This window comes from Saccopteryx bilineata, chromosome 10 (genome assembly GCF_036850765.1).
Source record: "Saccopteryx bilineata isolate mSacBil1 chromosome 10, mSacBil1_pri_phased_curated, whole genome shotgun sequence".
Lineage (NCBI taxonomy): Eukaryota > Metazoa > Chordata > Mammalia > Chiroptera > Emballonuridae > Saccopteryx > Saccopteryx bilineata.
The window spans coordinates 48,116,930-48,142,526 of NC_089499.1; the positions used below are offsets into that span (position 1 = coordinate 48,116,930).

At 34.4% G+C, this 25,597-nt stretch overlaps 1 protein-coding gene across 8 annotated transcripts in view; it reads right to left on the bottom strand.

The window, feature by feature from the left end:
* The window catches only part of PPARG (peroxisome proliferator activated receptor gamma), a 156,476-nt gene that overhangs the window by 83,692 nt on the left and 47,187 nt on the right, over window positions 1-25,597 (bottom strand). Inside the window, exon 1 of one of the 8 annotated variants that reach the window (XM_066245126.1) lies at window positions 5,708-5,802. The exons of the other annotated variants lie outside the window; for them this stretch is intronic. Within the exon in view, the coding sequence (XP_066101223.1) occupies window positions 5,708-5,789 (82 nt within the window). The 5' untranslated portion in view covers window positions 5,790-5,802. Of the gene's footprint in view, window positions 1-5,707; window positions 5,803-25,597 lie in introns of those variants that run through there. 8 annotated transcript variants of the gene reach the window in all.

The following is a 25,597-nucleotide window of genomic DNA, read 5'->3' on the forward strand; positions in this document are numbered from 1 at the left end:
TCCCTGCCTTCATGGGGTTAATATGCTAGTGGGACAAAGCAGACAATAAACAATAAATAAATAAATCATATGGTATGTTAGAATATGATGAATGCTTTAGAAATAAAGTGTACCGTAGGTAGGGGGAGTGTTAGGGCAGTGGGGAGGATAGACAATTCAATTGGGGAGGGTCAAGACAGTCATCCCTAGAAGGTATGAACAAGGATTAGAAGGAGCTGAGAGAGTTAGCAAGATGCCAGAGGAAGAGTTCCAGGAGGGAGCAAGAGCTAGAGCGAAAGCACTAAGGCAGGATGAAATGTTGGAGGAATAGCAAGGAGGTTAGTGGGGTGGGAACAGAGTGAGTAAAGGACAAATCGATAGAAGAGGACACGGAAAAGTGTGGGGCAGACTTGGGCTTCTGTTGTAAGTGAAGTGGGGAGCCACTGCACAGTTTTGAGCAGAGTGACAGATCTGACTTTTTAAAATAATCCTTCTAGATGGTAGGTTGAGACTATGCTATTGGGAGGTAAAGGCAGAGTCACAAAAACCCTGGCAAGAAACAGGGAGAGCAATCTAGACAAGGGTCAATGGCTTGGATCAGGGAGGTGGCAGTGGAGGGAGAAGAGGAGACATATTCTGAACATATTTTCATTTGAGAGAAGGATGCATTAATTTGAATGAATGCATTAATAATAATGTATTCAGAGACTGCTTCATGGCATAGACATTACTTGAACCTTACCTTGAAGGACATGGAGGATTTGAAAAGGAGAAAGAATTAGGAAAGGCATTCCAGGATGTGATAGGCTTGGTGGACACAGTGAGTATGGCTTATTTGGGGGACAATGAGATTAGCCCTATTAGAGTAAGGCAGGCAAATCTCTGGGTTTTGTAGGGAAATAACGTACATAATGTGGAACTGAATTATAAAGAGCTTTGAGAGCTAGGCAAAGATATTTACACGTCATAAGGTTCACTGCAGTAGGTGCTCAATACTTACTAGAAGACTGGTTTTTAGGACCACTTACTTGGCAGATTGGATTGGCTGGCTGAGAATTTCTCATTTAGAAGGTCAGCTAAAAAGCCATATAGAAATCCTAGCATGAGGCAATGAGGTATAATTCACAGGTAAGTAATTGACAGTTAACTGTTTTAAATTTATTTTATAATGAAACCATTTATCACTGTGGGAACTTCAATATTGTGTTGCCAATCCCTTATTCAAATAAAAATTACATGGGTCTAAAAAACTGTGTACTCAAACAGCCATGTGATCTTAATTCTGGAGTTGGAAAAGTTGGATTACAGTTGCTATCAGGTACATGTGCAATTCCTGTGTCTCTAAATTAGTTACAAGTACAAAACTGTGTCTACAAAAAATAGGTAATGTGGAGAGGTTTATAGAAATTTAATTCCATTAAAATGTGTAAAAATTTCAACACTATTAGATGGACAAGAGGTATCTAATGAACAACTTTCTAATGCCTAACTTAAGGGTATCCAAAAGAACCTAAAATAACAGAAACTTTGCTTCAGTTTGTTCCTCTATTTGCTTTGTTCAGGTTTCCTTTGATGCAAAAAAATATGTACCTTACAAAGAGCTATAATTTTAGAATTTTTTTTTAATTTTATTTATTCATTTTTAGAGAGGAGAAAGACAGAGAGGGAGAAGGGGGGAGGAGCTGGAAGCATCAACTCCCATATGTGCCTTGACCAGGCAAGCCCAGGGTTTCAAACCAGCGACCTCAGCATTTCCAGGTCGACGCTTTATCCACTGCGCCACCACAGGTCAGGCTAGTATTTCCTCAAGGTGATCTTACTCAAGTTATAGGAGAGAATTCTGACAAAGATAGTAATCTATGACAACCTCTTTCAGACCTATAAAAATTGTTTTCATTTAATGACTCATTGTTACATATCAATTAATAGTTTAAGTGGATATTGCTATCAGGTAGATTTTATGACAAGTTGTATTTCTTAGGGCTGATAGGGGAAAATAAAAAAAATTTAAATGCTGTGTTTTCTTGTAGGCATCTAGTATAAATGACATTTGTTTTGAGTGTCTCCTATCATTCATAATTTGGGGGAAAGTACAAGAGAAATGACAGTTTTTGAAAGCATAGTAAGGAGATTGTCAGAATCTAGAAATCTACCAAATCTATTAAGTCCTGATGATCAGAAAAGAGATTTCAACAGTTAAATCAGAAATAAACTATAAAACCAGTGCCACACTAAGGAAAAAATTAATATGGGCAATCATAAAATTCTAGAAAAGGATCATGGATTACTATTACATGTTAAATTATGAAATTCAGAGCTGTGTCAATAACCTAAATTTTCTTCATACAGAGAAAATTATAATCTAAGACAGTTTTTCAATGTTTTTGAAAAAAAGAACAACCACACATAATCATCACTTTCATTTAGGCCCCAAAAATGATTTCAACTTTTAGAAATTCAATCTTTTCATAGACGAATGTTAATAAAAGTGGGACATAATTCCTCTATTTTAAAAAATCAGACATAAAGATGCTTTCTCTAAGTTTGATCATTTTCTTATTAACACATTCATGGGAGGTCATGAAGAAGACTCATCTCGTTCAAAATTGTCACTTGTTTTGGCACATAAAGAATTCTGCAATTCCTCCCCAAATATCTTTAAAATACTTCAAATTTAGGAATTTAGAAGATTATATGTCTTCCATTCAATCTACAAGGGATTATTACCACAAGGCCAAAACAATAAACTCTATATAGGGCTTCAGATGTACTTTCACAAATATTGTGTCATTTAATCCTCAAAATATTTTCTGTTAATATATGCAGAAATGGAGGGCAGAGAGGATAAATGACTTGCTCAAACTCACATAGAAAGTATGCAACCAAGACAAGACTGGTGGTTACATCCTCTGGTACTACATGGGTCCCTTCAAACTTCTGGAAAGGTGAAAACTTTGGTCAATTACTTGAATGGTTCCAAGTATACAGTTGCCTAAAGTCACATGGACACAGTTTAAGTATCCCTCAATAAAACTGAGGGGCAATCAATCACTTACTCCTATCTCAGGAGAGACTCTCGTTTCAAGAATCATCTATTGCAGCATTTGTCATGTCTCTAAGGCATATTTCCATTGCTCAACCAGCTCCAAAGGACAAGCGTGTCATCATCTTTCAATGCTCTGGTGCAACAACTTAAAATTAGAGAATTCACACAGGACTAAGTTTGGCACTGAAAGCAGGAGGCATAGTCAGTTTGAGTTTGTGGAAGCTTCTCTTCAATCTTGCCAATTTTTACTAGTGGAAATGGTTTCAAAGCCAGCATGGGGTTACTTGGGGTTGCTTGAGAAGCTCATGATGAAAACAGAAAAGGGAATAAGATTAAGTGGGTCACAATGATCATGGAGCCCAGGAAAAAATAGAAAAGTCTTCTTTGGGCATAGTGGCTACACAGAGTTTTTAATCTCATGAATATGATCTGAATAGCTGGATATCTGCATCATTCACACTCAACTAGCCACATTTTCTTCAATAGCAGTACCCAGCTACTTGTAACAACCCCCAATTCTACCTTGTCTGTGATGAGGAAGAAGGAGCACCTAAATTAATTACTGTATCTATGCCAAATACCTCATCTCTACAGTGTTTCCCCTCTGCTGGACTCAAATAGCTAATGATGATCATGTTTCCAATTTATTTTCAAGTATGTCTTTTGGCAAAGGTAGAGTATTTTCTGGTTATCTATAAAATACAAGAAAAGTTAACCACAGGTCTTTGACCTTAAGGAGCCCATATATTTAACAGAAAAACACATATAAATAAAAAGTACTAATCAGAGGCCATAAAAGACAAGTTAAATTATTGGTACAATATATAATTTCTATTCATTTATTTACTTAATTGAATTTATTGGGGTGACCCTGATTAACCAAATTAGACAAGTTTCAGGTGTTCAATTCCATAGCACATTTGTATACTGCATTTTGTGTTCACCTCCCCAAGTCAAGTCTCCATCCATCACCATTTATCCCTTCTATACCTTTCTCCATCTTCTCCTACCCCCCATATATAATTTATTAATTGCTAATCATTCTATTCTGTAGGGAAAAAAAGTATGGGGTTATTCTCTTGGAAGGGATTTCAGACTCAAAAAAATAATAAATAAATAAATCCAGGGCAAATTCAAGGCACAAAAATAAAGAGATTAGTACAGAAAGAAAACTAACTCTACACAACTAACTATCCCTTACCATAAACAGTACTTCTCCCTAGTTATCCTAAAATACTTGTTGCACTGAACTGTGGAAATATTCTTTTCAAACAGACAAAACTATCAATTTGACACAAGAACTATTCACAGTATATTTAGGACATTCTGCCCTGATGGCAGCTAAATCAATAACTAGAGAAAGATAGCAGTGATTTTTATGGCTTGCAGAAAAACAGAATAACAGATTTTTATATCATATAATGAAACTAAATTTCTTTTTAAGAGGCTCAGATGATAGAAATATACACTGAATCAAATCATAATTATGAAATGGAATAGTATTTCAGGAAATATTTTAAATTAATTTTTAAAAAGCATAATATTTTTAAAATTTGCAATTAATATGTTTAAACTTTAAACTTTCAGAAAAATTAAAATGTTAAAATATAAAGCATCATTTCAAGAATTAAGTGATTTAATCTTAATATTTTAGTACTTGTATTGTAAAAAATGAATCCCACTTGTTAACAAAATCTATTTTTAGCATCCAGGAGAAAAAAATAATAAAATAAATAAAAATATAGAAATAAATACAAAACAGAAGAAACTGTGCTAAGAAACTCCAGTAGTAGGAGCTGTAGAAAGGAAGAACTCTATGCTGTATACGTGAAAATAATATAATACTGAATGTCAACTGTCATTGAAAATAAAAGGGTAAAAAAACAGGAAAGGAAGAACTTACATTTTGCAACAGCCAAGAAAGAAATGTTGAAAAACGAGATATGTTTTAATCATATATTTATGCATAAAAGTAATAATTAGTCATTTATTTAGCATGCAATTGGCATTTAGGGACCTCATTTTCTTTATGTAAAATGAGATGCTTAGAAAAAACATTCTCCAAGGTCCTCACAAACATAGTACTAGGATACCTAGTACTATGCTAGGTATCCTAAGAAATATAAAGAAGTATTTAACTTGATCCTACATTCTGGAAGCTTACAATTCTTTGGGAGATATTAAAATGTACATAATTTTTTCAGTGTACATCATTTTGACCTTTAGGAATTCAAAACATGCTGAGGCAGCTTTAAGAGAAATAAAAATGCTATATGAGGAACAAAAACTGCTGTGAGAGTTATCTAATATATAAGACTAAAATGGGAAAAAATGTTATTTCTCAGGTATTCTAAAAGGACCTTACGTATTTTTGGCAAACATATATAAATCCAGGAAATAGAAATGAATACATCTTTTAATATAATTCTACCTTTGATGCTTAAAATTTAAAAAATGGGAGCCATGTACAAAGATAAAAGATGCATTAATTTAAGTTTCTTTTTTAAAGTCCTGAAATGTTTAAAAAGTGAACACAATAGCAGCAAACTGAGCATTAAAATACTGGACTATACACATAACATAAATAACAAATATAACTTAGAAAACAAACTATGAGAGCAATTTTAACCTTTTATAAATGCCCAAAGTAACCCCAATAGCCGTATCTGGAATGGACTTTACCTTGTGAAGTGCTTGCAGACAGTGTATCAGCGAAGGAATCACTTTCTGAGTCAATAAGAGAATCTCCCAGAGTTTCACCCATAACAGCATGGAATAGGAATTGCTGTAATTCACACTGATATTTTGTCTATTTCTTGCAAAAGACAAGTCCGTTAAAAGAAAAAGACTTGTGGTAGTAGAACTTGTGAACACACCAATGAGTCAAGATATCAGTTTCCAAATATTTGGGAGAGTTGGGAATAAACACACAAAGAACCAGGCCTGAATTGGCTGGCACTCTCCTGTTAGAAAGCCAGCTGTGACAAAACGTTGTGTCATAATTCTGTTCACTGCTTTGGCAAGACTTGGTACATTACAAGGAAAACATTGCTACACTGTCTCGCCAGTGACCCACATGCTTAATATCTTATGAGGGGCGAGAGCTGTACAGTACTTAGAACTATCAGAGCAAAGAGATTATTCAATATTCAATTGCTTCTTAAATGGAAAACTTTAATCTCTGGATTATGAAACACCAGATAAATTTACTTGGGCAAAGGTTTTTCTCACTACCCACCCTTGGTTGAATCTCTAAACATATTATCTGAAGAAAATTTTGAATTCAAACATGTATTCATATTTTTAAATTTGCTGTTAGCATTCTACTTAAATGTTACATGCTGAGGTACTTATTCTGCTATTTAACAAAGTCCATAATGATATTGACTGTTACCTAAATTCTAAAATATTGAACAGTTGAAAAAATAAAGGTAGGGTCTGATAGGTTTAGATTTTTTATATGAGGGTTTTCTTTTTTAAAAACTTGAGTATTAAGTTTATCCCTCAATAGCAATGCAGCAATGTTGCGTCAGTTGATGGTTAAATGACAAATGTCATGTCATAATGAGAAAAGTGGAGTTCTCTCTGAGAAGAATAACGCATTACCAGAAAAAAAAAAATAGACTAACACTGATAGGTTGGCAAGGAATGTGGTCAGTTTTGTAATCAGGAAAAAGCTGGCTTCTTGCTCAAGGCCTTTGCCCTTTTTGGCCAGGAGAAATGCTAGTCGTGCCAAAATTCCATGTGGGAGCTGGTCTCCTCTTGTCACATAAGTGGCCTAATACAATTGCAGTGACTTGCGTACTTAAAAAGATGCCCTGCATAGGGTGATATATCAGGTGGCAATAATTCTCTGAATTACATTTATCACAATATTCTCCTAGTGGAATAAATATATATCTGATTAATCTACATTGAGTAGCCAGTTGTCCTTAAAGGAGATTAGAAAAAGTTTCCCCATCAATCATAGAACAGTGGTTTAGTGGGAAAACAGTGGATCTCAACAGCACAAAATAAAATAGACAGTTGGACAATTACATCATTATTTTAAGCAAAAAACCTTTGTAAAGTAAATCAAGTTAAAGGTCCAAATGACTGAGGTAATTAGAGTTATACAGAACAAGTTGTATAGTTGTATAGAACTGTATTCAATTTGAATTCTCAATAAAGGAGTTTCTCCTTCTCTCTCAATGCTGGGAAATTTACTTGTATTACAGAAACAGTGACATAATATTTAAAAGTGTAATTAAATCTAAGATTCTTGGTTGACTTAATGATTGATGAAAATAAATGATTAAAGTCAAGAGCACATTTCTTCTTGTTAAAAGAATAAAAACTTAAGCCCCATTCTGCCTGTAGATATTCCCACTCAATGTCCCAAGATACGTTTGTCTTATTCCTATTAAGTGGCAGGGTCTCACCCAATTCCTCATTCCTGCCCTCAGATTCCAAAGTCTCTCCAACTTTTAAAAAAATGAACATATTTATTAAAATGTTCTTAAAATTATGTCAGATTATAAGAATGATAAAAGTGGCAGAATGATACCATTTTCAAGTGAGAAAAACTCTTTTAGAGTCAAACACTCTGTTAATAAGATGAAAAAATGAGGCCCCCAAATGACAAGTAAATTCTCCAGGTTAAACAGTGAGGTAGTGACAGGACGGAAACTAGAATCTGGTTTTTAGGCTTCTTATTTTCAGTACTATTGGCCTTCAACAACTTCTACTCTTAGAAGTGTCTAAATCACCTCTTCTAATAAATCAGGCACCATGAGGATAGAGTATTAGGTGAATTAAGAAAAAATTATATTAACTCTTTCCAGGAATTTCAATACCTATGGATACTGGGAGTGGGGGTAGAGTGTTTAGGGAGTTTCTCACTTTCCTTCTTCCTCTTACTCCCACATTTTCTCAATTCTAACATAGTTCATTCATGCCACAAAATTCTATCTGAAGATTCTAGTTTTGTTTCTGACGACAGTACAGTATTACCTGGTTTTCAAGTTCTGTAGCAGTCTTTTTTATGATTTGAGCACAACACAGATCCATTCTTTCCAATTACCATCACGGGGACTAACTACTGAACTCTTCACCTACTGTTACTCTATTCTCTTTTTTTTTTCTCAGACAGCTCTCACCACATTGCCATCCCTTCTCCCCCTAGACTATATCACTTGAAAGCAAAAACCTAGTCATTGTATTTCATACATTTATTTGTTCAACAAATATTTATTGACACTATATCACAATATATTGACAGGCATTGAACTAGATGTTGGCCTGGTAAACAAGATGTATTATTATCTTGTGTAGCTCAAAAATAGTCAATAAACAAAAATTACATTTTTTAAAAACATAGAGCCTGCCACATAGCAAGCTCAAATAAATATTTAAACCTTTGACAACACATACAAATCAAGCAATGTAAGAAGCATCCCAAGTTACTGAAAATACTTATACAACGTGGATTGTTTAATCACATTTTATGTTAGTGATAGTATTTTGTACTATCACACTATAGCACTAGGTTACTTAAGCAATAACTTGCTCACATAAACATTAAAATGGACAAAATAAATTGAGCCTATCAATATGAATCTAATTATGCATCTGTTTTACCCTTAGATACCAAAAAGACATCTTATTTTACAGCTATACATCTATCCATTCCTCTAATATTCTTCAAATATATACCTACTAAATGCCAGGTATTATTCTAGACATTGCAGATAAATAAATTAATGAGCCAAGGTTACTATCCTCAATGAATTTACATTTAACTATATTAGTCAAAATTATCCAAATATACCTTAAAAAAGTGATTTTTTAGCTTACTTTACTTTGAAGGCCAATTAGCATGCATTGGTATCAGAAATAATTTATTTGCCTAATTAAAGTTATTACCATCAATGGACAATATATGATCCCCAGAAAACGACGAGAGTTTTGACATGCTTGTGAATATCTCTGTCTTCAAGACCTTAGGTTCCTTAGTGTCCTACTCTTTATTCTATCAAAATCTGAAGGATATTATATAATAAGATATATAAAAGAGCATGCTGGTGAACTGCACTGTAATGTAAGATCTTGGAGCTTTAGACAATGTCTAGATGCTTTGTATATCAGTTGGTTATCAGCACTTTGCATCTAAAAGGTACCTCTAAGTCTATTGCTCTTTACTCTATGGAAAACTCTTAATGGATAGTCTTTGGTAATTTTACAGAGTGAGGAGTGGTATAAGACCACCTTTCTCATGTATTACCCACAAAAACTAGTTCAACTTCTTTTACTGAGGGATGTAGGGCTTTGTGCAATGTAGAGGTTGAGAAGGTCACTTCCCTTGGACTTCAGAAACTGGTATGGATGTGGTTGTGGGTATAGTACACAGCCTCAGCAAGAGAAAAAAAAACTGGACTAGTTAGGAATGATTATATAAGAGGACAAGAAGCTTATTTAACTCTATCACAGTTTACGATTGCTGAAAACAAAGAACAGTTTGGTATTTGAGAAGGCTACCCTTTAATACTTAATCTTCAATACTATATAGAACCTGTCTTTGGCCACAAGAATCTGAATATTACTCAATCAAAACCTACTAAAATTCTAGTATATCTAGGTAAAGACAACTAGACCAGCAACTTCATTTCAACCTTTTTCATCTCATGGCACACTTGAACTAATTAATAAAATTCTGTGGTACACCAAAAAAATATTTTTTGCCTACCTGACAAAAACATAGGAATAACTTTGATTCATTCACATCAGAGGACTATTGTTCTGTTCTCTGTTGTCATTTATTTATTTGACAATCGGGGAAAAGAGGTCAGTGCCCCTGACTAGTCAGGTGTTGCATGTTTTAAAAATTCCTATGGCACACTGGTTGAAAAATCACTGAACTAGATTAATAATAGCTGTGAACAATTCATAACAAAACAAGAAGGTGTAAAAATCTCTAGTTAATAAAATTGTATATGTCTGGATAAAGTTTTTAAAGTATTATTCAGTGTTTGGAATAACATAAAATTCCCCAAGAAAATATTAAATATTATATTTCTTGTGTTATATTACTCTTAAAGTCTGGCTTTTTCTGGCTGTAGAACAAATTTGCATTCTCTACATTGAATTTAGAATTTTAAAACTGCTTTTTCTTTTATGTAAAATAAACTATGTTAGTATTGGTGTAGAATAATATGTATATACCCTGGCCTGATAGCTCAGTTGGTTAGAGCATTGTCCGGAAGTACAGAAGTTGCTGGTTCAATCCCTGGTCAGGGCACATACAGGAGAAGATAGATGTTTCTGTCTTTATTTTTCTTCCTCTCTCATTAAAATCAATGAATAAAAATTTTAAAAAATAGTATGTATAGTATTCCTCTCTTTTGCTATAACCCCATTTTAAAAGTTGTATTTCATGTTATAAACACTAAGACACTTAAACTAGCTCCTAAAAGGTGAGAAACTCCTTGAGAGAACAGTATCTAATACTTCTTTGTATCCGCAGAGTCTAGCACAGTGTCCCTAGTTGGCAAAAAAAACACGTTTATTGTTTTTGTTGATGATGACAATGATGAAAGAACAGCTGCTTGCCACATACGTCTCACATGTATCATTCATGGAGGAGTTTTAGAGACCTAATGGATTGACAACAACACCATTTTCTTCTTGCTCCAGCAAGACTTAAATTACTTGATGGTGCTTTAAAGGAAGCCAGGTAATTGCTAACAACCAGAATGACTGACTACCTACAGCTCATTTCTCCTCCTACCCAGAACTGCTGCTTTTTCCTAGTGCAATTAAAGTTGGCTCAGAACTTCATCTTTTATTGGTGGTTACATCAATTTAGGGTTTCCTCATAGTCACAGGAGACAAAACATGGAAGAAATGATGTCCCAGTGGGACACATGCCTTTCAGAAGAACAAATAATCCTATATTCTAGACATGAATTCTATCATGACCATCACAGCAAGCCGAATATTCCCATAGAATGAGACCAAGGAAGGCTGCCTTTGAATACACGTCATTTTCTTTTAACTCATTTATGCCTCATGTTCCATTATTGGAATGGTAGTAACGTTGGAGTTATTTCTATCCTACTGCTCAAGGTCATCGCCAAGGTCTAGTTTTCCACACATGTCTGCCTCCTGAGAGTACATGTTATCATGTGGTGCACAGTTAGTCACTGCTGCAGATACTGATGTGCTGGGAGCTTGTCAAAAAGTGATGGGAATTTTCAGAAAGTTTTTGAAGAACTGAATTTCAAAAATTTCAAACTCTAGCATAAATGTGTTAAAAGGCAAAATCCAACCTTCTTTGATCAAAAACTGTCATTTGGTTCAGATTTTCAAGAAGTAACATATTGTCTATACAAGATTAATATTTTAAACTTATATTCCATTTTGATAAAAAAATAACTCAGTGAAGTGTTAACTTGCAGCCAATAGCTCCAGTAGATGTATATTTGATATTTAAAAAGGTCTTCAAGAGACTAAAGCAGTATGATATATGAAAAAGCACATTGACATTGGAACCAGAAAGTCTAATTTTAGGTTCCTATCTGGGTTCAGCCACAGATTTGTTGTGTCAACTCTTTGTATTCACATTTCTCATCTTTAGGATGAGAAGAAGGCTTTTCTGCAAAGCAGAATAATTCTTAATAATGCTTTTGGGTTCCGATGTTGAGATATTTAATAGTATGTCTGCAATTAATTTATTTAGAATGTAATGGAAATTATGTATATTGTATTCTTATTCATATTCTAATCCTAGGTTACTATTTCCTTTTCATACCCAGTTGCTAATTGGGAGACAGAATGAAAGGCACTATTAAATGAAAAAATAAAGCCCAACTGCAAATTAAAAGTCTGAAAAAAGAAAAAACAACTGAAAACTTCCTTTCCCCCCTACCTTTAAAAGTTAACATGCCTGCAATACCTGAAAAAAGAGCCTAACCTGTCTAACCACTTTCTAGGGATCAACTAAACACTTTTCAAATTATCATACTTTTGGACCAAAGATGTCCCGCCTAAACTATGTTAACTTGTCTTTGCATGCAATATCTGAAACTCTCCAGTAATTTGGTTTCTAGCAAAATAAAATACCATGGGCTATATTATCAACTGGCCCATATTTATGTTGTGGGAAATCCTAACCCTCTAAAACAGGTATCTTCTTAACTGTTCAGATTTTATCAATTAATTTTCCAAGATCAGCTGTATGTAGATTCCCTAGGTAACATGTCCTATCACTGGTGAATCACACTAAGAATTCACAAAGATCCTAAAGCAAGCTCAGAGCCACAGAGTTATATCCAAGTTTAGTTTATGTAAAATAAGCAATTTACCAATTTTGCACGGAGATCACAGACTCACAAAACTTAAAACCAGGGAGATGAACACATTCAAACTCTTAATTTTTCAGATAAGGAAAATGGGTTTCAGAGAAATTAAATAACCTGCTCAAGGTATTATCCAGATAATTAGTAGCAGACTTTGAGCTAGATAGAAATCAGGTTTCTTCATTCCCAGTCCAAAGCTCCAAATTGTGTTCTGTCTCATTAAAATGGTGCAATAAAATGTTCAAATACATTGTTCTGATCAATTATTCTTAATGCCAATAATCATGTCAGAAGTCTCAGCATGAAAGTATTTGTAAATAGATATGATTCACTTAATGTGAATGAATCACTCATGAGAATGACAGTCATCACAGAGTTTAGAGACAATACTTTCTACAAACCTGGTAATCAATAACAACTTAGTATTTAAAATTTGGTAATGTTTGAACAATTAATTCAGAAACTCATTTTGCTGACAAATGTCCTTTTGCCTCATTCATAGATTCTTCATGAGTCATCCTAGCATTCTGGAGTTCTGGTACAGCTGTTTTTTCTATTGCTATGGTTCCTTGCTCTCACAAAAATAATAAAATTGCGATGTGAATTTACACTGAGGTAATAATATGCTGATTTTTTTTTTTTTTTTGTATTTTTCTGAAGTTGGAAACGGGGAGGCAGGTCATACAGACTCCTGCATGCTCCAGACTGGGATCCACCCGGCATGCCCACCAGGGGGCAATGCTCTGTTGCAACCAGGGCCATTCTAGTGCCTGAGGCTGAGGCCATGGAGCCATCCTCAGCGCCCGGGCCAACTTTGCTCCAATGGAGCCTTGGCTGCGGGAGGGGAAGAGAGAGACAAAGAGGAAGGAGGGGGGAGGGATGGAGAAGCAGATGGGCGCTTCTCCTGTGTGCCCTGGCTGGGAATCAAACCTGGGACTCCTGCACGTGAGGCCAACGCTCTACTACTGAGCCAACCGGCCAGGACCTAATATGCTGATTTTTAAAAAGTATCTTAGAGCTAGCTGTACAGTGTTTCTATCTCATTTGAAATTCACAATGAGACTAAAGTTTTTGCAAAGCAAAAAAAATAATTGCAACTATTGAATAGGGACTCACTGTGAAACCTGGTAATGGTTTGGCCATAAAGTTATACTTCATTTCCTATCAAATCTATCATGATTAAGATAGGTCTACTTCTACTAACAACTATGCTTTTGGGTTCTGATGTTGAGATATTTAATAGTATGTCTGCAATTAATTTATTTAGAATGTAATGGAAATTATGTATATTGTATTCTTATTCATATTCTAATCCTAGGTTACTATTTCCTTTTCATACCCAGCTGCTAATTGGGAGACAGAATGAAAGGCACTATTATATGAAAAAATAAAACTTTTAAAATTCATACTTGTTTTGAAGATTTCATATTCTACTTGTATACCATTATTTCATGAAACATATTTAAGAGCAACAGGTGTTAGTTGATGACTGCTCTTTTTATTATTTTATTAAGCTGTGATATTTAAGATTTAAATTTTTGTTGATAAGAATTCATAATATTATAATTTTGAGATCCTACTCTGTTCCAGGCACTAATTTATTTAAATCAGCTTTAATTCTCATAATTATTCTTCTGGACGAGAAATCAGGCTTTGAGGGATAAACTGACATGCTCAAAGTAAAAATGCTTGTATGTGACAGTTTGAATTAAAACGTGTGTTTGACTCTTTATACCATATTGACTAAAGACATCTAGACAAAATTTTATAGTGAAAACCATCACCAGTGTTTTCTAGTGTTTGTAGTTCTTATCCTCAAAGGACATTTTTATTTTCCTTAATGGACAGAATACACTGCTACTTTTCTATATGAGAGAGTTTTAAAAAACATAACCTTCTGTTATTACAGAACCAATCCACATGAATTGTTGGAAATTAAAAATATATAGACTGGTAAAAATAAAATCATTATATTTCTATATTCAGAGATTATTAACAATAAATTCAGTTTTTATCTAACTGAATCTTTTTCTGGGCAGATGTATGAGAAGTATATACATACACATAAGAATATACATACATGCATATACATATTTGGATTTTTAATAAAAATGAAATAATGGTAGTTACTGGTGGTAACCTGGTCAATAATTTCCATCTTTCCATTTTTGTAAATTTTCATTTCAAACAATATGCAGTGCATATTCAAATTTCCTTAGCTGACCCAAAATGTTCTTTGTAGCTGGTTTGTTCCAAACCTGAATCTAATCCAGAATGATGAAATGCATTTGGTTATATGTCTCTTACGTCTTTTAAAATCTATCACAGCCATCCTCCTACGCCCGTGGCTTCCCTTACTTTTAAGGCCACTGACTAATTGAAGAGATTAGGCCAGTTGTCATGAGGAATGTCTCACCCTCTGGATTTGCCTCACTGCTTTCTTGTGGCATCATTTAGCTTGCTCCTCTATCCCTGTTTCCTATAAACTGGATATTATATCTAAGAATTTATGGATTGAAGTTAAACATTTTTTTCCAGGAACTATCTGTTTTATTTTTATTTTTTACTTTTTTATTCAATTTATTTGGGTAATACTGGTTAATAAAATTACATAGGTTTCACTTGTATATTGTATTGTGTATTCACCACCCCAAGTCAAGTCTCCTTCCATCACCATATACCCCCCAATATCCTCTTCTGACTCCCTCCACTCCTTTTCCCTCTGGTAATTACAATACTGTTTGTTGTTTATGTCTATCAGTTGTTCTTTTTGCTTAATCCTTTCACCTTTCTCACCCAGCCTCCAAATTTTCCCTCCCCTCTGACAGCTGTCAGTCTGCTCTCTATTTGTGAGTCTGTTTCTATTTTGTTTGTTATATTTTTGACTTGAATGTAACAAATTACTGATGTTCTATAATTCTTATTCCATCACTTCAGAGACACAATATGTGCCTGACCATTAGTGATGCTAGGATCGATTACTAATTTAGAATGATGATAGTCTGATCTCTTTATTGCAGAGTTATTTTTTTCTCCTTGCAAGTTGAAAGTAATCTGTGTGCTATTACTTTAAGGATGTTTAATTTAACCAATTATTCATCTAAAGATTTTAACACACTTAATAATCTTTTCCTGAATCAATACTTTGATTTTATGAAATAGTTTTCTAATTCTACCACTCTTTCAACATTTACTAGCTATCATTTTTCTATAAGGTAGAACTTTCCTTTGGGAACTAAAGCTATGTGTATATCCTGGAATATATTTACTACTATGAATGAAGAATAAATGTTAATTTGTTCTGTTATTAAAGAGGTAGATATCTTCAACACCAAACTTTCTTGATTAAATGTATTTGCTTCTTTTATTGAATGTTTATATCATAAAATACTTACATACCTAAGTTTCTCTCTTTTTCAATTATTTTTAGGGAATTTTATTTCAATTTCACTTTTTTCTGTTATCCTTGATCCTATGACAGTTATAACCAGGACACCCATCTCCTGGTTCTTCAAGAATCAAATCCTTTTTCTTTTTATTACACCTACAATGCCACCTGTCAACTCCTAATAATATAATTAATGCTTATCTAACAATTTCTATTAACAGGAATTTTCAATTTTTAGGAGTGGATATTCCTAAATCATAGGGGATAAGTAGAATACAAACTTAACTGATTCTTCCAAGGTTAGGTTGTGTGTCAGCATAGCTTTAGGAAGAAAGTCTAAGATTCCTGACAGGCTTATAGACTAATTAAACCACACTCCAACCACCTAATTTCTTTACAGTCCAAGAGGTGCTTTTCTTCAGGTAAATAAGCTCTAGGAATAAAATGTAATGTTTTTGTATTCACAAACAAAGATTCCACTTTAATAAACTTTTATTTCAAACACTCAGAACCATCTTATTGAACACAAAGGGAATAGGGGAAGACTAAAACATGAAGATAGATAAGAACTTTTTCAATTCTAAAATCTGTGCCCCCCAATAAAAATAAAGTAGAGGCTTAAGTAAGTCCTCCTTCTACTTATGTTTTTATTTATCTATTGCACACAGTCAGATGAACAGCTCAAAATGCCTAAAGTCATTCTGGGCAAGTTGACAAGTATCCTACACAATGAAATGAGATGTGGGAAGAATGCCAGATTGCCTAATTGTTACTTGGGAATCTGAGGAGGTGGACAAGCCAAAATCTTTATGGGGATCCAAAGAGAACAACTTCTTCCTTAGGCAGCAGGAGAAAACAATGGGCCAGATTCTCATTCTGTGTAATTTTATAAGATTCCATTGTATCCTCCATTGTTTCTTTCATGTACTGCCTGGAGGGGAAGTGTATTGTTATCTATGGGAGAGCTTCCATAAGAGAGTTACAGAGGATGAGAACATAGCCTTTGGGAGATTAATGAATGATATGGCATTCAGTCTAGTATGTAACTTTCAAATAAACATTTTGGGAACTGTGTACCTATGCATTAAGGTCAGAAAGTTTTAGTGGTCACAAGTTAAGGAGACAAGCAATATCCAATTGATTAAAAGGGGCTTTGAAAAGAGTATTTGGAGTGGGAGATAATGGGGCATTAAGAGAGGGTATTGGTATTCACAGAAATGTGAAGAGGAGATTGCCATATCTGTAGGAAGCCTTAGAGAACATTTTAATCTACCCCTCCCCTTCATTTATAGATAGGGAAATCAAGGCACAAAGAGGGTAAGTAACTTGCTGGAGCCCTTGCCCAAGATAATATAGAATTAATGACAAAGTCAAAGCTAAAATCCATGATATCCTAATTATTGGACACTCTCTCTAGTTCCACTAAAACAGTATTTTCAACTGGGTCTCCTTATTATGTGAAAGAGTATCTATAGTTATACATTCTTAGGAAGTCCTAGACAAAAAGCCATATAGAAAGCTTTTTACAACCTTATTGAGGTATATTTTATATATCATAGTTATTTTAAAATATACAATTCAATGAATTTTAGTAAATTTACTGAGTTTTACAACCATCACTATAAATCAGTTTTGTCACTCAATAATATCTCTCATGCTGATTTACATTCAATTCCAGTTCCTACCCCCAATCCCAGGAAACCACTAATTTGCTTTTACTGGACATTTCATATAAATGGAAGCATACAATATATGGTTTCTTGATCTGGGCTTTTTTAACTTATAATGTTTTTGAGGCTAATCCGTATCATAGCATGTATCAGTAAGTTCCTTTTTATTGCTGAATAATCTAGGCTACGCTGTGTATGATTATATCGTATTTTATCTATTCAGTCAGTAGAGGGACATTTAAATTGTTTCCAATTTTTGATAAAAGGTTTTAAATTCTATGTTTTCAATTTTCTTTCATTTTAATGACATAAAAATTGCAAAATTTTATATTTTAGACTATCTGAATATCTAGATGATTTTGTTACTGAATACTAACAGGCAGGTTCAGTGCCACAGTTTGTATTCATGATTTCATTGGTGCCCAGTGTCACTACTTTACTTGTCCAGCATTAATGATAGAAGGACAAAGGTTAGGTTAGACATTTAATATGTAAATCATTTATTTGAGTTAGGCAAAAACTAAATGAGAGCCAGTAACACTGTAGGAAGGACTGTTTCACAGAAGAGTTCAACAAAAGAAAAGTTTTGAGGGAGAATTTAATTGTATATACGGCATTGAGTAGCACAGGGTATAGAACCTCAATTGTGTTACTGCAGTTATTTCTATTTTGAATTGTTAATTTGAATATTAAGGGTTTTGCAATTTGTTTTGGTTGTATATAAGAGCTATAAGCATAAAAAGCTTATAGCTAGTTTTATATATATTTATATATATTTACGTTACATTATAATAAGAATTTTGTGGACACTGAGAGTCATAAGAAATTTTTTTCTTAAAACTCTGTGCTTTATTCAAGTAATACTAAGATATAGCTATATATAATAACTGAACTAGACTATAAAGAAGTTCTAACCTTCTCATTTTATAATTAAAGTAAAAAGAAGTGATATGACTTGTGTAAAATTATATAACCAGTTAGTGATAGAGCTGTGTCTAAAAAATAGGTTATTCACTGCCATGGCTGCAAAACATTTATTCTAAGTAGTAGATTATTAATCTCACTGAGCCTTTGGTTATTTTATAAATAAGACATCCACTGAAATGAGATTGAGACATAAAACAGATTCATTTTCTAAATCCTTTTATTTTACCACTGACTGAACAATGATTACAATCCAAACATTTAATTTAAGATTTAAGACCTGGTATTCACATAGTTGGTATGAGGAAGAAGAAAAAGATGTTTTAGTTAAATTTAAGAATCAAGAGGTAGAATGGTATAATTGGAAAGATACCAGGGTTCAACCTTCAGTTCTGCCACTAACTCTGTTTATGTACTGAAGCAAGTCACACTGGTCTTAATTACCCATTTTAAAAGTGGAGGTAAGGAAAGGAGAGTAGATTCAATGGATTCTAACATTTTCTTTTAGCTCTTCCATTCAATGAATTTCAGGTATTAAGGACTCATCTATTACAAACTCTGTTCCTAATCAGAATCACGTCTAACCTCTGCATTGGTTAATAATATTATTGCTATAATCTGCCCACATACCCACCCACTCACCTACCTCATTATTCATTATTTCCTAACAAGTAACTTAAGTTCTATTGAAAAGGATATATCTATGTACTCCTATGTGTCTGTGGTATACAGTAAATTTTCTGTCATCCACCAAGACTTGTTTCTGGCGTCCTGATCTTATTTATGCTGTAACACTTAATGATATCTTTTTCTTGATTTGTGCAAAGTAAATGGTCTTTGAATGTCAATTCATTTGTTTTTACCCCTAAGAACTCACTGTACGTAGACTCAATTCCACATAATTTACACCTCAGTTATTTTCTATAGATTCGTTTCACTTTTCCAGATATATTGTTAAATCCTTTGAAAACATGAGTTTGCATGCCTTTTACTTCATTTATTCTTCTTAGTACAACATTAGGTGTTCAAGACTTGATTGTCAATTTCAAACAGATGGTATACTGTCTTTTCAAAGGCTTTAGGGAAGGACCCTACCCCATAGTTAAACGTCCACAAGAAGCTCAGCCCCCTTGTTTTACTTTCAGAAGAGGTACTAAGAAAGGTGGTTAACATCCTTTGCATATGCCCCTATAAAAAAGTTAAAGACCATTATTCAAATAAAATATTCCTCTTCTTTACTTTCTTTTCCTAGTTGAAGAGTTGGTTTCTCAAAATTAGTTCAGAGAACTGATTCCATTTTTGGTACTAAAAAGTTCCAATATTATTACTACTTTGACTTGTACAGACAAGAGTCTTGGACTGTAAAGGAGCACAGGTTTCTAATAAAGGCTCTAATACATACCAATGTCCTTAGATAAAGTCATTGCATTTCTGGATTTCTATTTCCCTAGATGTAAAAAGAGAGAAGTAGTATCTGTCCTGATTTAGAGATATTATTAGGATTAAATATATTAAATAAAAAAAGACACAGTTTAAAGCTCTGTGCAAATGTCAGATATTATTTTCCTACTGCCACCAGAACACTAAAAACATTTTCTTTAAATTATAATGTAAGAGCTTCATTAAATAAACACTGAAAAATATATGTGTGGAAGAGAGTTGAAGGACCTATGTTATAGTGGTAATGTTAGTTATTTTTGGGTGATGGGATTATGAGTGATTATTTTTTGCTTTCTAATTTTTCTGCATCTTTTTCAATAGTAGCTATACTCTTAGATTCTAAAAAGTTACTTTAATAAAATAAAGACACTGTGCAAACTTGAGTATTAAAAATAGCAGCTAACAAATCCGGAGGATTCTTTAAAAGAGAATCTCAATATCAAATTCCTAACAACAAACCCCTTATATCAATCTGAAACTACAAGTGAATGGATTAACCTACCTTGAACGAAAGTAAACAGTAATTTGTAATACGATGGGCCCATTAATCTGATGGATCTGGATTAGGCTAGTCTGATGACAGTTCCTACCATTTATGTCCACAGTCATAAATAATACTAAAATTTGGAACTATATAAAATAAGGTGAAAACATTTAAAAATAAACTTAGAGCAAATAAAGATCTTAAACTGTAAAGATAAGATTTAAATTTCTGAGTAATTTATTAAGGTAAATTACAGAGATATTTAGCTAAGCTTTTTAAAGAAGAGGAAAGTTACCAAGAACTATTATCTTCCAACTTTTTTTTTTCCTCTGAAATGTTTCTATTAGATATCAGCATCACTTGTCCTCCAAGAGTATCAAGAGGTGAAAGCCACCATGGAAAACCTCAGACAGGAAGCTTAACGTTAGTATTGCATAAAAGAGACCACAAACTCCTGACCTGGTTCTTGTCCTCTGCCTCTCCAAGAGCAACCAACATTAATCTGGTAGATCTTGTGATGTTCAGAATGTACTCACAAATCAATTTCCAGCTCAACTTTTATCATAATTTACTAAGAATTCTCATTAGTAGCCTTTTGGTTTCAGCACTGTTCATCCTCAATAACATTTTCTCTTTTTTTTTTTTTAATTTTTTTTAAAATTTTTTTTAAAATTTATTTATTTATTCATTTTTGGAGAGGAGAGAGAGAGACCGAGAGAGAGGAGAGAAAGACAGAGAGAGAGAGAAGGGGGGGGAGGAGCTGGAAGCATCAACTCCCATATGTGCCTTGACCAGGCAAGCCCAGAGTTTCAAACCAGCGACCTCAGCATTTCCAGGTCGATGCTTTATCCACTGCGCCACCACAAGTCAGGCTAACATTTTCTCTTTTTAATACGTTCTCATCATTCCCACTCCTATCCCTCCCGATTAGTGTCTCTGAGGGATTCAATGAGATGACCATACACTTTCTAACCGAAACTGGGATACTTTTAAGAGTGAAAGAGGGCAGTATTAAAAATTAAGCTCAGACAACAGGCAAAAACTGAGACTGTAACAGATAACCAGGACATATAATCACTTCAAAATTAAGCAAAGTGAGGAGATTCAAAAGAGAAGATACATTTCATGATGTTTTGATTCCTGGCAACTAGAAATTAGGTCAATGCTGCCATATATATTTTTTTCATATTGCCTCTTACTTCCAATGATGGTTAGCTCATGAATGTAAGAATCATATTAACAAATGTATTGGAAATCTATAGTAAAATGTGGTGAAGCAAATTTTCTTTGCTTTTCTTCTTTTTTTAATGTTAAAGGTTCACATAGGGCAGGTGTTTTGCAAAGGAGGGTGGGAATTGCAAAGGTTTTGCCCTAGGCTGTCTTACATTAAGAATTATTATTGCATCTGGCCACTTTTCAAGCAACCAGATGTGAAGTAAGTAATGCCCATTTGGATTACAAATCTCATTTCAATATCTTTCAACATAAATAACAATAACAATAGTCAATATATTTATTTTAAGGCTTCCAAGAGGTGAGAGACATTAGCCACAGAGAAACCACACTGTAGAAAAGCTAGAGAAAAGCAATGATACTATTAAAAAGGATTTTTAAAATGATCTAAAAAGCTTATTTCAATGAAGGCAGTAAAATAAAGATTGGTTTGATGGTTGCAATTAACCAAAGCCCAGCAAACATCAGAATAATTCAATTCAGTAAATTTTTTTATTTAAATTTATGGGGGTACAGGTTTCAAGTTCAACTCAATAAAACATCATCTGCATATGGCATCGTAGTCTCTCTCTGTACCCATTTACCAACCCCTGCCTTTTTTTTTTTTTTTTTTAGAGAGAGACAGAGAGAAAGAGGGACAGACAGGGACAGACACAGGAAAGGAGAGAGATGAGAAAGATCAACTTGTAGTTGCAGCACTTTTAGTTGTTCATTGATTGCTTTCTCATAAGTGCCTTGACTGGGGGGCTGCAGCAGAGCCAGTGACCCCTTGCTCAAGCCAGTGACTTTGTACTTAAGCCAACAGCCTTTGGGCTCAAGTCAGCAACCATGGGGTCATATCTATGATCCCATGCTCAAGCCAGTGACCCCCGTGCTCAAGCTGGTGACCTCAGGGTTTCAAAGCTGGGTCCTCAGCATCCTAGGTTGACGCTCTGTCCATTGCACCACCGTCTGGTCAGGTGCCCCCAGTAAATTCTTTATTATTATTATTTTTTAATCAAGTGAGAGGCAGGAAGGCGGAGAGACAAAATTCCACATGTGCCCTGACCAGGATCCACCTAGCAATCCCCATTTGGGGCTGATTTTCTGCTCATCTGGGGCCGCTGCTCTGTTTCTCAGCAACCAAGCTATTTTAGCACCTGTGGTGAGGCCTTGGAGCCATACTCAGTGCCCAGGGCCGGTAAATTCTTAATACTTAAAAAAGTCTTTTTTTTTCTCCCCTATTGTTTTTGGGGGGAGGGGCGAAGCATCAACTCGCTGCTCCATTAGTTGTTCCATTGAGTTGCATACTCATCGATTGCTTCTTGTACATGCCCTGACCAGGGACAGAACCTGTGACCTTGGTGCACCAGGAGGACACTTTATCCATTAAGCCACATAGCCAAGGCCACACTAGGAAAAGTCATAATCGTATAAGCTGGCTATTGAAATTATTGTATTTGGGGATTATTACTAAGATTCCTAAGATTCCATAAACATGACCTAGCAATAGGGCTTCGATGAAACCAGTCCTAACAAATTCTTTGGCGAGTATACAGAGCTTTAATATAGACTAAAAAAATCTCAGTATCAAATTCCTAACAACAAACTCTTTATATCAATCTGAAACCACAAGTGAATGGATTAAACTACCTTGAAAGAAAAAAACCCAGTAATTTGTAGTATGATGGGCCCACTAATCTGATGGATCTGGATTAAGCTAGTCCGATGACAGTTTCTACCACTTATGTCCACAGTCATAAATAGATTTTGGCCTGATCAGGTGGTGGCGCAGTGGACAGAGCATCGACCTGAATGCTGAGGTCCGAGGTTTAAAACTCTGAGGTCCCCAGCTTGAGCACAGGATGGGCTAGCTTGAGCGTGAGATCATCAACATGATCCCAAGGTTCCTGGCTTGGGCCCAAAGGTCGCTGGCTTGAAGCCAAAGGTTGCTGGCTTAAGCCCAAGGTTGCTGGCTTGAGCAAGGGGTCACTGGCTCAGCTTGAGCCCCCTGTCAAGACATGTATGAGAAGCAATCAATGAACTAAAGTGACGCAACTACCAGTTGATGCTTCTCATCTCTCTCCCTTTCTGTCTCTCTCTCTCTTTCTCTCTTTCTCTCTCTTGCGTGCACGCAAAAAGTTTTTTAAAAGGTTAAAGAATTATTTAAAAAAAAGACTAAGATTTTGGAATACACAAAATAGCAGTAAAATAGAAATAAACAGAATAAAGATCTTAAACTGTAAAAAGCTATATGGAAGGGTAACAGATAAAAGTAGATCAGTGAACAGTTGAAGTAAATGTTGGAACATGAAGGATCTTTTGGAAGAATTCAGGATAGGGTGACTTCCATCACAAGGTCTAATAAACAGGAACATTGTATAGTATTTTAAAGTGTTTTGACTTTGGGTAGTGAACACAATGCAATATGCAGATGATGTAGCATAGAATTGTACACTTGAAACCTATATAATTTTATTAACTAATGTTACCTCAATAAATTTAATAAAATTTAAAAATAAAGTATACAAAGTATTTTTACATATATTATTTATTTTATTTTGAGAGCTAGGAATTATTTCCATTTTATTGAAAATTGAGGCTCAGGGAAACTATTGTATCTGACAATGGTCAAGATTATTTGAGCAGAAAGTAAAACCTGAACTTTAAAACGTAACACAATTAACAAACATGCTGAAAGAACCCAGTCAAAAAAAAAAAAAACAAACACAAAACACTTCGCAGTTTACAAGACACTGTGGGAAATACAGAGAAGTGTAAGCCTGCCCTTAAGGAATTTATATCTTGTTGGAAAACAAGCTGCAAAGAGGTGAAAAGTAATGATTCATGATTTGAATAAGAATTCCAGCCAACTGATAAAAGAGATGTCACAAGGTAGCACCTGGTTAACTGCCAAATAAATGAAAAATGACTAAGTTTCACAGGAACTCTTAAGAGCATGTCAAAACGGAATGATTTATGGAAATGGCTTCATGGAGGAAATGGGATTTCAGCTAGGGTTCATATAGTGAGCAAGATAGAAAGACTAGAAGAGCATGAGCTCATGAAAGACAACGACCATGTATCTATGTTACAGAACCTCAATAACTATTATTATATAAATAAAGTCCATTGTCTGGCTGACTGATGAACTGATTAATGATTGAATGAATGAGTACATAGAAAGGAAGTATGGAGCATTCCAGGCAAGGGGAAGGAGCATAAGTACGTCTGGGGCATGGTAAGTGCAAATAAATTATTGTGTTAGTAGTCTGGTAAGTGACTTACCCAAGGTTATATAGCTACAGGACATTTCAGGAGCTAGAATTTAGGTCCTGACTTCCAGTGAGAAATACAGTAGATGTGTAAGTAGAAAAAATATTGGCTTTACACTTGACAAACTTAAGCTAGAATCCCAGCAGCACCAGGAATATATTGACTCCTGATTGTCTTCAACACAAATTGGAATAATCTGGAGCCTGTTAATCTCTGAAACCTCTTCCCACTCTTCTCCATTTAAAATAGTAAGTAAACTATGCTTTTTCCCACTTCATAGTTTCCACACTTTATTTCCTCTCTTTGTAACATTGTTCTTCTCACAGCTCCCGTAAGCTAACTCCTATTCTCTTTTTGATTGTCAGCATAAAAATCACTTCCCCAAACCCTCAGACTAGGTTAAATCATACTATTTATCACTGTACAATTTATACTATCCCTTTCTTCCCTCACAGCACTCATTTTAGTTATTACTTATTTATTTTCTCCTTTCCCCACGATATTATAAACTCAATGAAGACATGATCCCTGAAAGTATGCCCACAGTAGCACAAAGAACACTGAAAAAAAGCTTAGAAGACTTTAGTTTCAGTGTTGGTTGGTTCTGACTTGCTGTGTTATTTGGCAAGTTATTTAAATTCTCTAGGCCTCCTTTGTAAAAGGAGAGGAGTGGGATTTGACCAGTTTCTTAAACGTTACTAATGTATGGGATCCCTTTCAAATGAAAAAATACATTACAGACCTACCAAGGTTAGATCCTCCTACTCCCCAGAGGTCCTGTTAACCCCAGGTTGAGAAAATCAATATAAGAAACCATTAAAAAATATCCTTGAATTGTAAAAT